A 16606-nucleotide genomic window follows, 5' to 3' on the forward strand; every position below is an offset into this window, starting at 1 on the left:
TTCGTTAGCTCCTCTTTTAATATCTCTGTGTTTATTTATGGTTTGGTATTCTTTTTCACCGTGCACACTTCTTGTTTTTCTAGTCTGTTTTCTGTTCCTCCTCGTCTTTATTCCCTTTCTGTGTTCTTATTCTGTTCTGTCTAGCTTAGTTCTTTATGTTTAGTTTCTAGTGTTCCAGTTCTGATTCCTGTTAGGTCTGCTTGAGTTATTGTTGACTTTTATTCTAGTCCTCTGCTTCATTCTCAGTTTGTTTCTATCAGTGTTTGTTTGTTTACTTGTAGTCAGGGTTTCCTTTTGCTTAGGCCTTAAGTTCTTGTTATTCTTCTGTTCCTTCCAGTTCCTCTGTTTCTTATGTTTTGGTTATTTTATCTTAGTCTATTGTTCTGCTTAGGTCTTGGTTTCTCTTTATTGTTTATTTGTTTCACCTGTTCCTTCTGCTCCTCTGCCTCCTTGTCGCACCTGTTCTCAGTTCCCTTGATTACCTGCCTTTGTCTTGCCCCAGTATATTAGTTGGTTTGGTGTCTCTGTTCGTGGCTGGTTCCTTGTGTTTGTCATACTCCGTTCTCTACCATGTATTTGTGCTGAGTTTTTCCATGTTCCTGCAGAACCATTCTTGTAAGTTTTTGCATCTGAAGACCTTTTACAACACGTTGCTGCCCAGCTCTTGTCTGCACTTTGGTCCGACCGCAAACCACTTTATGACAATGGCAGGTTTGTAGTTGTTATGGGGCGCTCAACCAACTCCCTTAGTTTAAAGATACACCTTATGAGGCAGAACGTTTTTGTTATAAATAAAACATTCTGCATCTGCAGAATTAAAATCGGACCCAGTCTAAATGGATCGTCTTTATCCGATACGGGAAGAAATAAGTTGTCTGAGTTGAGCTGAATGCAGCCAGCAGGACCTCAAAGGTGTTGGCCTGATAAGGCAGCCATATTTAATTACAACCTTGAGGACTTTCTTCCAAGAAGAAACGTCCGCTGTATGAACTTGGAGCAGAAGAAACACAGATGAGCTGATTTTTGCTGCACAAATAGGAGGAGGACCCCGGCAGACTAGGAGCGTCCCCTCCCCTTTTCCTTCCTTCCTCCCTCCTCCTCCTCTTGTCTCCTCCGGGCTGCTGGCGAACTTCTCTTCCACACCGATTCCACTTGTGTTCAGTTTGTGTTGGACTGGATAGGAGAGAGAAGAGAAGAGAAGACATGGCTTTCCTACGAGGAGCGTTTCTGCTGCTGTTACTTCGTATCTGCCTGCTGAACCGGAGCGGTGAGTTAAACCTCGTTTAAACTCCTCTTTTAATATTTTTATTAAAAGTTTAAACCGGAGAACAGACGGCGAGTTTTCATGGACCTTTAGCTTTTTTTTTTTTGGGATGCTCTGACATGTATTTTTTAGTGTTAATGTGCAAACCCATCGAAACCGTTCAATACCTACGTGTTTTTTTCCACGCATGTGCTAAATGATGTCTCTTTTGAACTTTTCATTTATAATAACCAACAGATAAGCAGGTATATACAGCCGGTGCAGCTTGTTCTTGCTTAACTTTTAATTTGAAGTTTTTTTTTTCCATCTAAAGACCGCTTTAAAAAAACAAAAAACCTTAAAGGTGTAATTAATCACTGCGTAATTGATGTTGCTCATTAACCGTCCGAGACCTGGCCTGAGCCGATAAAAGCGAGTTTAAACACACTCTGGCATGTGATGGCGGTTTTTAAAGGCTTGTGACCTTGTGCACTGGAGTCTGGAGAAGTTCTTAAAGCCTTACTGCGCCTGCTTGGACATCTAAAGGACGACGGTTCATGATGGAGACCGCAGGGCTAAAATCCGAGTCCAGGTCTCACAATGAGCTGAGGTATCATGCACAGTTTGGGGTTTTTAACCAGGCATGTTTTACACTCAGTATATTGATAATGTGTGTGCTTGTGCATGCCTCTTCTTCTTCACTGCGTCTTGGGAACCAGTCAGAGTAGATCTTTTCTGCAAAATCAAGGAAATTCTATATTTTTGCTCAGACTCTTTTATTTAAGACTGCAACTGAAATATGTTTTTACTGAACCAAGCTGCAGTCCTAACCCATAAATATTTAAAATCATATAGAGACACACATTCTGCACAGCTCAGTATCATGCATGCAATTGTGTTGCTTTGTCTGGGCTAAAATTAGGAATGTTGGAATCAACGTTAACAACTATTTGCAGGTCATTGAGAATTAATTACCTGTGATGTAAATGTAATTGTTTGGGTTTGTCTGAGTTGTTTAGGCTGACTGACCTTTGTTACGTCAGAATGTACAGTGGAGATCATTCCCGAGGAATGGCAGTGGGAGTGGGAACGAGTGCTGGCAGCAACATTTGCTTTGTTTCAGTTACGTCTGAAGTCAAAACTTGGATCTGCGAATGAAATCAAACTGTTCAAGGTTCAAGTTCAAAACCAGGGGAATCCTTATTAAAATGCTCAGTGATCAGGCAAATGGAAACCTCCTGTTTCTAGTCAGATGTCAGATTTTCAGAGTTCCCAGTCAGAAATGCAACAACACAGACTGGTTGGAATTCGAGCTAAGAAAGTCAGGGTTGTCCAAACAGCGCCAACTTCAGTATCAAATATGGCTGCCATGCATGTGAAACCTGGTGAAAGTTTCAGACACAAAACTGTTTGTTAGCACTTCTAATTAAACCAGTGGTACATTAATAGGGTGTTTTCCTTGTACTTGGAAGTTGGACTTTCAGAGTTCCCTGTTGGATTTACACCAAGAATTTCTTCTAAATTGGAATTTCAGCTAAGAAAGTTGGGGGTCCCCAAACATCCCAGGGTTCAAGATCCAATATTGTATGTTATTATATATTGTGTATTATTATCTTTGTATTACACTCTGTCTCCTCATATTTGGCTCTGATAAAACTGACAGATTATGGCCCTTGATAAAACCACATTAACTCTGAGTGACCTTCTGCTGGCATATATCTGGCAGTGGAGTCACAAAGATCATTAGATCATGAGTAAAATATGGAACATTATTTTGTTGGTTGTCACATTAGGAATGAAAGCCTCCCTGGTTAGTACAAATAGATGTAAGTGTCTGTTATAAACTACAAAGCTACAAAATGCCAAAGGGGCATTTAAGGTATGCAATGTATTCAGTTTGCAATGTTTCAAACAGAGAAGTCATTTGTCCAGTAACCACTTCAACTGCAAAATTAGTTTAAAAGCTGTTGTCATGTCACAAAATAATAGGTTAGTAACTGATGCACAACTGAACTGTTATGCTAATTCGAGTTAAAAGTGGAATTTTTTTAAGTTTTTATGAAAGTAATAAAGATTTTTTTGTGTCTTAGGGTTGGGTTATTGGACAAGTCCGTGCAAAATGACTGCACCACTGACATCGCTTCTTTGCTTTAGTTAAACGTCCCACAATCCTGCACTACATCACTGTCACATGTTCAAACAAATACCACATGCCCAACCCTCCCCTCTCACCCTCCAGAAACACAAACAGCAGCAATATGGAAATAAACATCAGTTGTTAATATCGGCCTACTTTTATCGGACTGATATGTAAAAAAAAAACAAAAAAAAAACTACTAACATCGGCCAATATCGATGTTAATGCCGATATATCGTGCATCCCTAATCAAAATCAAAAGACATCCAAATGTGGAGATTTTTTCTCTTTTCATTTTTCAGCCACATGTAAATCGTTTAGTTGTCTTTTCTATCTGAGTCAACCCAGAGCTCCGTGTAGGGATCATTTCTGCTGGAATGTCTGGGAATCTTGCAGACGGAGTTGGAAAAGAACCTTATACTGGGTACAGGGATAGGCATGATGTTGCAAGTTGTGATTCTATATAAGGAGAAAAATCTCATGGGGCAATGCTTCTCCTTACGTAATTGACTGAGTCTTGTAAAGCTGGGTTCCCCTTCATGTGATGCTATTCTTCACCAATCACCTGGAGCATTATTCATTTTCAGAATTACTTTGAGGTCTATTTGCTTGTTGTTTTTGTCCATTGTGAATCTAAATAATCCAAGATGACAGCTGAATTTGGTTTCAGAAAGGTTTTTTTGGGAGAGGGGAGTCTACAGTGACTCATTTCTGAACTCAAACTTTAGTAAAAATACATGCTTGTAATCTCACCTCTTACATTTTGCTGCCGACTCTAAAAAATATTCAGCCTCTAATTTGTTTATCATAAAAAATATTTAGCAGGTATTTTAAGGAAGGGTTTATGTTTTTCTATAGTTTTCCTGAAGATGTCAATTAATCACTGATTTTAACTTTTTGGTTCACTTTCTCTTGTCAAGTCAGAGAACTGTTAGATAGGCTTTGCAAATTTGAATTTAACCCAAATGCTTTAAAAACGAGGGGGTTACTCTACCTCAGTGTTCTTTGCATCAGCACCAGATCTTTCTTTAACTTTTCTCCATCTCTTATGCCGAAGGTTTCTGCATATTTCTGATGATGGACAAAGTCTCCAGCAGCTTCACATCTTCCAGTCATTTGGGTTATATTTGGTAAAGATACAAACTCAAGAGTTTTTAATTGTTATTTTTCCATGTTTAACTTAAATATAATTGCATGTAATCTGAATTTTGTTTAGGTGTTGCATTTGTGCTGATTATTGTTGGGCATACTGAAATGGAAACGCCCTTCTTTGCTTATAGTGTTCAATAATTTGTTGTTAAATAATTTTATTCTGTGATGTTCTGCCAATAAAATATAAATATGTTATTTCTAGGCATTTTACAAGACCAAACAGATCAAACATATGTGCAGAACACAGATTTAAATTCAATTTAAAAAAACATTCCCATTTGATACTAGTTATAATATAGTGGAGGCCAATTCAGTTTCTAATGCAAATTAATGAACGTTTTCTATTTGAGGAACCCTAGCCTGTTGCATTAAGTCATGGTCATCAAGTCATTAACTTTGCAGCAGTCTCTCCTTCTAAACATGAATGCGGTGACAGCAGAAAGTAAATACTTTCCTTTAACATGAAAACAAAAATATATATGCTGAAAAAAATAAAGGGAACACTTAAACAACACAATATAACTCCAAGTAAATCAAACTTCTGTGAAATCAAACTGTCCACTTAGGAAGCAACACTGATTGACAATCAATTTCTCATGTTGTTGTTCAAATGAAATAGACAACAGGGGGAAATCTTAGGAGATTAGCAAGACACTCAATAAAGGAGTGGTTCTGCAGGTGGGGACCACAGACCACTTCTCAGTACCTATGCTTTCTGGCTGATGTTTTGGTCACTTTTGAATGTTGGTGATGCTTTCACACTCGTGGTAGCATGAGACGGACTCTACAACCCACACAAGTGGCTCAGGTAGTGCAGCTCATCCAGGATGGCACATCAATGCGAGCTGTGGCAAGAAGGTTTGCTGTGTCTGTCAGCCTGGAGGCAATACCAGGAGACAGGCCAGTACACCAGGAGATGTGGAGGAGGCTGTAGGAGGGCAACAACCCAGCAGCAGGACCGCTACTTCCGCCTTTGTGCAAGGAGGAACAGGAGGAGCACTGCCAGAGCCCTCCAAAATGACCTCCAGCAGGCCACAAATGTGCATGTGTCTGCACAAATGGTTAGAAGCCGACTCCATGAGGATGGTATGAGGGCCCAACGTCCACAAATGGGGGTTGTGCTCACAGCCCAACACTGTGCAGGACGCTTGGCATTTGCCAGAGAACACCAGGATTGGCAAATTCGCCACTGGCGCCCTGTGCTCTTCACAGATGAAAGCAGGTTCACACTGAGCACATGTGACACCGTGGAGAGCGATCTGCTGCCATCAACATCCTTCAGCAGGACCAGTTTGGTAGTGGGTCAGTAATGATGTGGAGTGGCATTTCTTTGGAGGGCTGCATGGCCCTCTATGTGCTCGCCAGAGGTAGCCTGACTGCCATTAGGTACCGAGATGAGATCCTCAGACGCCTTGTGAGACCATATTCTGGTGCGGTTGGCCCTGGGTTCCTCATAATGCAGGACATTATTAACAAAATATTCAATGAGAATATTTCATTCAGATCTAGGATATGTTATTCAAGTGTTCCCTTTATTTTTTTGAGCAGTGTATTTTTATTTATTTTTTTGTGACATTACAGGCTTTTATAGACATTGCTCTTAAAGGAAATGTTCAGAGAGACAAGGAGGGAAGAGATGCACCAATTGTCCCAAGGTTGGAAATTGGACCCCTGCATTAAGGACTAGTAGCCTCTGTAAACGGGAGGCCCATGCCATCACTATGCCAACACAGACAGCGGATATTTCTGTTAAAAATGCTTCACAGGGCTGCACAATTAATCAGTTCTTACAACGGGGTCTTATTTGTTCTCCGTTGACAGTGTAAAGTAAAAGCGAATTAAATAAAACCCAAATACCTTCCTAAGAAGATTATTTAAGTCCAAGAATGTTTTAATACAAGAAAAGCATTTTATATTTAAATGATAAAGTATTAAACCTCCTATTTAAACTTTTCCCAATCTAGTGGAAACCCTCTTTCTCTTTGTGGCATCTCCCAAAGGAACAACACTCTCTGTCTTGTCCTGATCCCTCTTTTTCTCCTAAACCCATGTTTTTACTCCATCAGCCTTGTCTTAATTGGGTTACCTCTATTAAATCCTCATCTGCCCTCTACCTCCTCTGGAGAGGGAGTAAGCTGTCTGTTTCTGGATTAGGTTGGGGGCCACTCACAGAGAGCCTGGTCCTCCAAATAACTTAAATCAGGCACTGTCTGAACTGACCTACTCCCTAATGAACCCTGAAGGGCACTTAGTCAAACACAGTTCGAGGCTAAAAGCGTTTCTCCTGTATGGAAATGAACTCATCCTGAGGAGAAACCCAAACATTTAGCTTGGTAGCTGCATCATGCTTACAGACACAAACACGCACACACACTGCTATTGATTCCAGAGTCCAGTGTTCATCAGCATGATAGTCATGTTCTCCTGTAATAATGGGTGAGTGAGCCATGCAGTAAATCTCTGTGATGGCAAAGCTTTTATGTTGACATGCGCAGACAGGAAAGCAGACGCAGGGAGGATAGGCTTTTTTTTTATCCATGCCGTAATGAAATATTTTTAACAAAACATGGCTTCATCCATTACTGCATTTAGAGGCAGGATGGGATTGATAAAGTTGCTTTCTTTGTGGGTAAAGTAGCTTTTGCAATCAGTACACAGACGGGCAGTTCTTTATGCTGTTACCATAAAGCCCACTTACACTAATCACAAGTCAGACAATAAAATACATTCCTACATATATTTTTCTGTTGGCTGCTGGTCATTATAGGTGTGAAATGATTTGTTTACAGATCGTGAAATGAAAGAAGAAACGGGTGAAATGCTTATAATTAGGTACAAACTGTGGACATGACTCAGGATGAATTTCGTTTTAGGACAATATTTCAGTGGGATAAAAGTTTTTATTTGGTTTTGAAGTGTTTAGCCTGAATTCGTCTTTAGTTCCTTTTATAAGAAGAAGATTAAAAAGACTGAACTTATGAAAGAAAGACTAACCCTAACCCTGACACCAGGAAAACAGGACAAGAAACACGGGCAGAGTCTCAGGCACATTAATGAGAAGTGGAACGGGAGGATCCAGCAGGAAACAAGGGGAACCCGTAAGCTTAAATACTGAGGGAAGTGTAGAGAAAGACATGGCAAACAGGTGTGAGCATTAAAGTGAAGATGTGGAACAGCTGAGACAGAGGAAGGCAGAGGAACTGAGGAGGGGAGGAGACTAATGGGCATAGAGGAGCCCAAGAAAAATATCTAACAGATCTAACAGAGGTAATAGATAAATCACTCTAGAACACAAGAATAAACTAGAAATCTAAGCAAAAAGGAATGAACTGGGAAGGTGACATATCTAATAATAAAGAATACTAAATATGGCAAAACATACAAGGAAATGGAGAAAACAGAAAAATGAAGAAACCCAAAACTCAAAAACCTAAGGATCATTGCAAAAACATTTTAATGTACAGGTTGTCAATCAGTTTTTATTCTGTCTTGGAGGTTTATTGTTGTATCAAAGACAAATGCTTAAATTCAGTTTTTCAATGAAAAAAAATATTAACCACCTACAAAGAAGGGCCAATTTGCAGTTAATATGTGATCTTGCTCTTATATTAAAGTGTTCAACCCTAAATTCATCCCTGAATGGTGATCCACCAACCAAAAACACAAATGTCTGATCTTTTTCTGCCCTGTGAACACAATATATGTAAGCACTACCAGGTCGTGCTGATAGCAACACTTTTCAGTGTAGAAGCTGTTATTAAGGAAGACTCAAAGATAGATGTTTTCAGTATCTGTGAAATGTTTCAACGGAAGACAGAGTAAGCACCGACATGTAAGAAGCTATTTAAAAGGAAACCGTATTATCTAGGACTTGTTGAGACATCTGTGGTTTATTTGGTGAGAGAGCATGAGAGAGCAAGACTTTTAGCAAATAACAGGAATGCTCAATAGAGTACAGCAAAGTCACTATTTTATTCTTTTGTGCTTTCAGTTCCTGTCCATTTATAAGGTTGCTGAGTTTGAGTTAAAATATGAATCTACAACCATTAGAACACCTGTCAAATTGCAGTCCTTGCAACCTTCAGATGGGTCTCTGCTTCATCACTCCTGATTCAAATTAAGTCGCTAGCAGGACTCTGGAGAACTTGACTGCATAAGGAGGTAATTCAGCCATTTGATTCAGGTGTGTTAGACCAGGGAAACGTCTAAAAGTTGAAGGACACTGTCGCTTAAGGACTGAAGTTTGACACCCTGCCCTAGAACCTTTAATCAGAGACTGCTGTGTTTGTAATGCTAACTGTGCTAACCATGATAATTATGAATGCAAGATGGTAAAGCCAGGTTACTGGAGTCAGTAACTGATAATAATTTTGTCTTTGCTGTAAAACAGTAACATCCAGTTGTACATAGACTGCTTTTGGCACCTCAGCATCTAATATAAATAATAATTAACGATCCCTCACCACAGCAAGACTAGACAAATTTAGTTCTTACAGGAAAATCTAAATTTGCTCAAATAAGTATGTGCAGCTCAAAACTAAAAACTGGACTTCAGAAATTAGCCATAAAATTCATAAAAATGCAGCTCTGGTCTCTGCTTACCTTTTGTTACTCATTTCTTGTCTAAATGCACATCTTTTATTCTGTTCACTCCAATGAGAGCTGATTTAGGTGAATTGTGATCTTCTAAAATCAAACCCTCTGAAATACCTGCTCCAATTTAAAAACTAAAACAAAACAGGTTTATTTATTTTCCCATGGCTGATTGACCTGAGATGTTTGGCTGCAACATCTGGGTTTATGTAAAAAAATTGATATGGAGAGTTGACCATAAATCTGATTGAATCTGTGGATAACTTTCTCATCAGAAACACCCGGGGCAAATGTCAAGATAGATTGAGCTGAAGATTTTATTTTTGGTATTACTTGACATTAAAAAAAGAGCTCTGTGACAGATTAACAGCTTTCTGATTGTGACTGAGGTCGTTTCGGTGAGACTTCTAATGGAAAAGTGTTCTTTAAAAAATAAAATAGGACGAACAGGACATACAGCGCAGCAGAGGACCAGGCAGTAAAACAGAGGCAACGGTGAAACAGAAACATGGGGCAGTTTAATGGAAGGACCCAGCAAGGAACAAATATACAGGTCCTTCTCAAAATATTAGCATATTGTGATAAAGTTCATTATTTTCCATAATGTCATGATGAAAATTTAACATTCATATATTTTAGATTCATTGCACACTAACTGAAATATTTCAGGTCTTTTATTGTCTTAATACGGATGATTTTGGCATACAGCTCATGAAAACCCAAAATTCCTATCTCACAAAATTAGCATATCATTAAAAGGGTCTCTAAACGAGCTATGAACCTAATCATCTGAATCAACGAGTTAACTCTAAACACCTGCAAAAGATTCCTGAGGCCTTTAAAACTCCCAGCCAGGTTCATCACTCAAAACCCCAATCATGGGTAAGACTGCCGACCTGACTGCTGTCCAGAAGGCCACTATTGACACCCTCAAGCAAGAGGGTAAGACACAGAAAGAAATTTCTGAACAAATAGGCTGTTCCCAGAGTGCTGTATCAAGGCACCTCAGTGGGAAATCTGTGGGAAGGAAAAAGTGTGGCAGAAAACGCTGCACAACGAGAAGAGGTGACCGGACCCTGAGGAAGATTGTGAAGAAGGGCCGATTCCAGACCTTGGGGGACCTGCGGAAGCAGTGGACTGAGTCTGGAGTAGAAACATCCAGAGCCACCGTGCACAGGCGTGTGCAGGAAATGGGCTACAGGTGCCGCATTCCCCAGACCTGGGCTACAAAGAAGCAGCACTGGACTGTTGCTCAGTGGTCCAAAGTACTTTTTTCGGATGAAAGCAAATTCTGCATGTCATTCAGAAATCAAGGTGCCAGAGTCTGGAGGAAGACTGGGGAGAAAGAAATGCCAAAATGCCAGAAGTCCAGTGTCAAGTACCCACAGTCAGTGATGGTCTGGGGTGCCGTGTCAGCTGCTGGTGTTGGTCCACTGTGTTTTATCAAGGGCAGGGTCAATGCAGCTAGCTATCAGGAGATTTTGGAGCACTTCATGCTTCCATCTGCTGAAAAGCTTTATGGAGATGAAGATTTCATTTTTCAGCACGACCTGGCACCTGCTCACAGTGCCAAAACCACTGGTAAATGGTTTACTGACCATGGTATCACTGTGCTCAATTGGCCTGCCAACTCTCCTGACCTGAACCCCATAGAGAATCTGTGGGATATTGTGAAGAGAACGTTGAGAGACTCAAGACCCAACACTCTGGATGAGCTAAAGGCCGCTATCGAAGCATCCTGGGCCTCCATAAGACCTCAGCAGTGCCACAGGCTGATTGCCTCCATGCCACGCCGCATTGAAGCAGTCATTTCTGCAAAAGGATTCCCGACCAAGTATTGAGTGCATAACTGTACATGATTATTTGAAGGTTGACGTTTTTTGTATTAAAAACACTTTTCTTTTATTGGTCGGATGAAATATGCTAATTTTGTGAGATAGGAATTTTGGGTTTTCATGAGCTGTATGCCAAAATCATCTGTATTAAGACAATAAAAGACCTGAAATATTTCAGTTAGTGTGCAATGAATCTAAAATATATGAATGTTAAATTTTCATCATGACATTATGGAAAATAATGAACTTTATCACAATATGCTAATATTTTGAGAAGGACCTGTATATACTGTGTCAGGGATAGAGAAATGACAGGTAAACCAGATGAGCTAATCAGAGAGAATGAGATGCAGCTGAGGTAGAGAGATAGAGAACAGCTGAAGGAGGGAGAGCTAATTAACCAGATGGAGCAAAGCAGGCAGAAATATAAAGAAACCCAAGGAAGAATCTAACAGAAAAAAACAGAACAGTAAACACAAAAGCATAAACTATTGACGAAAACAGATAGCAAGAATAAGCATGAGGAAATAACTAAAGCAAGCAGGACATAAAGAACATAATAACAGCAAAGAAACAGTCAAAACATTTAAAGAGAAGAAATTGAGAACCACACACCTCAGGGTCATGACATTTAGTTGCTGTGTGAGGAGACCACGCCTCAAATCTGCAACAGTGGGATAAATCAAAATTGTACAAAAAATATCTACATTTTGCGTTTAGGATGAAAAATCTTCTTTGTCTGTAAATATGCTCTATCCAGAACTGCTCAGGTGGCATAGCTTTAGCTTCACCTGGTTCAAATTCTGTAAAAAAATATCTCCTGTTAAGCACCTTTTGCTATCTGATTATTAATGATTAATTAAAAAAATAATCAACAGATTAATCAATTAGCAAAATAATCATTACCTGCAGCCCTAGTATAAATATCAAATAAATGTTTAGAGATGTAGCTATGTTATACAAATGTTTAATAAATTTAAGTTTAAAAGGATGACACAGAAACCCCCCCAAAAAACTGTTTAGTCTAACTCTTTGTCTCGTCTCCTTGTTATCTTTAACTGATAAAATGACATTTGCATGACGACACTGGTTATACCGTTGATAAGAATATCTGCTTTTGGAAACTTTGAGGTGGTTGTGAACTAGAAATGAGCGATAAGGTTTCCAAGTGCGTCTATCAGTTAAGTAAATAGAGGCAGATCTTTCTTTATCCAGGTCTGTGGCTGAGCGCCTGGAAATGCCCCGCGCTCCACCAATGGGCTTGTCTGCATGCAGGGGGAAGTGTGCAGCTGTTGGCTCCAGTTGTTCATATGGGATTAGGGCATTCGCCTGAGTGATAGCCAACCATGACAGCCACATAATTTAATGTATTGGCTCATTGTTTTCATTAAACAGAGTGTGCTGTTTGATCCCGGTAGAATTATAATGCTGCCGCCGTCTACTGTTTAGGCATATGTCAGCTAATTCAGCAGGTGTGCAGGTCAGTGTGGTCAGTAATCAAATCCCACCTTACAAACATTTCATCTGATTACTTTAGCTGAGATTATTAGCATTTATAACACACATCCTATGTATTTGTTCAGGTTTGAGCAGGAAAAATGTCTAATGATGATTATTTAACACAGTACAGTTGGTTTATGGTTTGATCTACCATACTGGGTTAGGTGTTCATCCATCTACTGTCTATACCTGCTTATCCATGCAGGGTTGGGGGAGGGTGTGCGTACCTATCTCCACCTGTCATTGGGTGAGAGGAGGGATACCCCCTGGAAAGATCTCCAGTCCATCACAGGACAACACAGAGACAACCATGCATACACACACACACACACACACACACACACTCATGCCAAAGGGACAATTAACCAGCTAACCTAACAGTCATGTTTGTGAACTGTGGGAGGAAGACAGAGTTCCCAGATAGAACCCACGCAAGCACAGGAAGAACATACAAACCCCATGCAGAAAGATCAGAGGCCGGGACTCGAACCCTGGACCTTCATGACTGTGCCGCCATGCAGCCTGGTTTGGTGTTCAACTCAAAGACATTGTTTAAACTAAGAGGCTAGCTATGCTTCCAGCTCAAGATACAAGGTGATACCAGACATTAAATTCATGAGGAATTGGTGAGAGCAATATACTGGTCCTTCTCAAAATATTAGCATATTGTGATAAAGTTAATTATTTTCCATAATGTCATGATGAAAATTTAACATTCATATATTTTAGATTCATTGCACACTAACTGAAATATTTCAGGTCTTTTATTGTCTTAATACGGATGATTTTAGCATACAGCTCATGAAAACCCAAAATTCCTATCTCACAAAATTAGCATATCATTAAAAGGGTCTCTAAACGAGCTATGAACCTAATCATCTGAATCAACGAGTTAACTCTAAACACCTGCAAAAGATTCCTGAGGCCTTTAAAACTCCCAGCCTGGTTCATCACTCAAAACCCCAATCATGGGTAAGACTGCCGACCTGACTGCTGTCCAGAAGGCCACTATTGACACCCTCAAGCAAGAGGATAAGACACAGAAAGAAATTTCTGAACGAATAGGCTGTTCCCAGAGTGCTGTATCAAGGCACCTCAGTGGGAAGACTGTGGGAAGGAAAAAGTGTGGCAGAAAACGCTGCACAACGAGAAGAGGTGACCGGACCCTGAGGAAGATTGTGGAGAAGGGCCGATTCCAGACCTTGGGGGACCTGCGGAAGCAGTGGACTGAGTCTGGAGTAGAAACATCCAGAGCCACCGTGCACAGGCGTGTGCAGGAAATGGGCTACAGGTGCCGCATTCCCCAGACCTGGGCTACAGAGAAGCAGCACTGGACTGTTGCTCAGTCGTCCAAAGTACTTTTTTCGGATGAAAGCAAATTCTGCATGTCATTCGGAAATCAAGGTGCCAGAGTCTGGGGGAAGACTGGGGAAAAGGAAATGCCAAAATGCCAGAAGTCCAGTGTCAAGTACCCACAGTCAGTGATGGTCTGGGGTGCCGTGTCAGCTGCTGGTGTTGGTCCACTGTGTTTTATCAAGGGCAGGGTCAATGCAGCTAGCTATCAGGAGATTTTGGAGCACTTCATGCTTCCATCTGCTGAAAAGCTTTATGGAGATGAAGATTTCATTTTTCAGCACGACCTGGCACCTGCTCACAGTGCCAAAACCACTGGTAAATGGTTTACTGACCATGGTATCACTGTGCTCAATTGGCCTGCCAACTCTCCTGACCTGAACCCCATAGAGAATCTGTGGGATATTGTGAAGAGAACGTTGAGAGACTCAAGACCCAACACTCTGGATGAGCTAAAGGCCGCTATCGAAGCATCCTGGGCCTCCATAAGACCTCAGCAGTGCCACAGGCTGATTGCCTCCATGCCACGCCGCATTGAAGCAGTCATTTCTGCAAAAGGATTCCCGACCAAGTATTGAGTGCATAACTGTACATGATTATTTGAAGGTTGACGTTTTTTGTATTAAAAACACTTTTCTTTTATTGGTCGGATGAAATATGCTAATTTTGTGAGATAGGAATTTTGGGTTTTCATGAGCTGTATGCCAAAATCATCCGTATTAAGACAATAAAAGACCTGAAATATTTCAGTTAGTGTGCAATGAATCTAAAATATATGAATGTTAAATTTTCATCATTACATTATGGAAAATAATGAACTTTATCACAATATGCTAATATTTTGAGAAGGACCTGTATTTGGGTAAAACTAGGAATGTTCTGCTTTTATTAACAAAGCCAAATTTTCACAGATTATTTTGAATCAGTCTAGAATAATTCTGTCCTGGTTTGACCAAAAATAATAATGTGAAAAACTCATTATATACTGTATGATATCTGTATAATATTTTCTATGATAACTTTATGGGCTATTCTTTGGTCAAAGTGTGAATGTTGGTTTGCACATACTACACAGCAGATTAAAGGCTAAAGTTCTTTTAAGTGAAGAAACTCATTCTCAGGTGTAAACAGAACTCATTATACAGTAGAATTTTATCACCTTTTGAATTTCTTACTGTGGAAGATGTTCAGCGGAGTCCGATCAGGTCATTGAAGAGTTCCAGATGGCCTTGTGTGAAGAGTGACGAGGCTCCTTCAAGTCATTTATAAAACCAGACAAATGTGTCATAATAAATTCTGACCCACTGTTTGGTTAAAACTACCCAACCTCTGTCCTAACCGCATCAACCCAGCACAGGTTTTATTGTGTGTAGAATCCAGAGCTGGAAATAGGACATGAGATGTTTTAACGACCAGTCCTGGGGGTACCCCAGCTCTCGCCCATTGACTGCTGGAGATAGGAACCAGCTCCTCGCGACCCTGCATGGAAAAGCGGGTTCAGATAATGGATGAATAGATGTTGTAATCCGGCATGCATCGGTTTATATCTGCCGCTTATTTTGCTTCTACAGTATCAGGGGTCATAATTCAACTACCAAATGGCCCAAACGGAGAGCAGTATCAAAGTAAATAGGGAGTAGTTTAATTTAATGGGTACAAAATTATTTATTTACCGGGGCAAAAAGGAAGTATGGAGTTCAGGGATGGCCCAAAGTTCTGTTGGGCCTCAAGCAGAATTTAGTTTGGGGCCCCTCTTCCTGTTAAAATCCATCACCACACGCTGACTGAAACAATTAATTGTATTAATGATGATTAATCAATTATTGAAATAATTGGAAACTAATTTAGTAATTAAATAATCGTTAACTACAGTATACAGACTCTATTACATGCCATTTGCTGAAAGAACCACCCACTCAGGGCAGTAACCATGACAGCCCCACAACATCCAGAAACTTGAGGTACTCTGGTCGGATCTCATCCACCCCCGAAGCCCTGCCACCGTGGAGCTTTTTAATCATTCATGTTCTCACAAATGTTTTGTACAATTGTACCTTGCAACAAGACTTTAATATTAAAATTACACGATCTGAACATTGAAATGAGTTTTAATTTTTACATCGATAGCAGCAGGCCTAATCCAGATCTGGTTGAATCTGAGAGAGACGGCCAAGTTTAATTGGATGAGCTTAAAAGCAATCATGGATAATTGGTTATTATTTGCTGTATATGAAATTGCTGTATTTGAGAGCAAAAAATTGAAGCATTTATGGGAGGCCCCTGATGGTTTGGGGGCCCTAAGAAATGGCTTGGTTCGCTTATGCCTTCGGTCAGCTCTGAGGGATAACAAAACAAAAGGTTTGGGTACGAAATGTTGGTATAGAAGAGTCAAACAAGAAACATAATTTCAACAAGTCTTAGCATTTGTGTTTTGCTGTGTGTTTTAAGGCAAGCGGTTCATAAGATGTTCCGAAGCATGCTTTAGGAAAATCAAAGAAACAGATTTTAGCTGGCAGGAGTAGACCTGACCACCACCCTTATGCCTCGGTTGAAGGGCTTTCAGGTGCCTTGTCTTGCATGTGTAGTGGAGGTTTGATGTCTGACTGGGATTTTATACCCAGCAGCTGCTTCTGTAGTTTGATATCAAACCTTCTGGGAGGGAATTTCTTCTCTATCGTCTGCCTTTCTGGTGCTGAAGAGCTGCCTGAAACATCCTTCACTTGTGTTATCCTCAGAGCATATCATCAGACTTTAAGAAATTGGAGACAGTTAATTTAAACAAACTCAATCAAC

At 40.2% G+C, this 16606-nt stretch overlaps 1 protein-coding gene across 2 annotated transcripts in view; it reads left to right on the forward strand.

Annotated features, from left to right (window-relative positions):
• The first annotated feature begins 554 nt into the window (after positions 1-554).
• mcama (melanoma cell adhesion molecule a) overlaps positions 555-16606 on the forward strand; it is a 79880-nt gene continuing 63828 nt past the window's right edge. For both annotated transcript variants that reach the window (XM_047379608.1, XM_047379609.1), the window contains exon 1: positions 555-1267. In XM_047379608.1, coding sequence (XP_047235564.1) covers positions 1204-1267 — 64 coding nt within the window. In that variant the 5' untranslated portion in view covers positions 555-1203. The remainder of the gene's footprint in view (positions 1268-16606) is intronic.

This window comes from Girardinichthys multiradiatus, chromosome 11, assembly GCF_021462225.1.
Source record: "Girardinichthys multiradiatus isolate DD_20200921_A chromosome 11, DD_fGirMul_XY1, whole genome shotgun sequence".
NCBI classification, from domain to species: Eukaryota; Metazoa; Chordata; class Actinopteri; order Cyprinodontiformes; family Goodeidae; genus Girardinichthys; species Girardinichthys multiradiatus.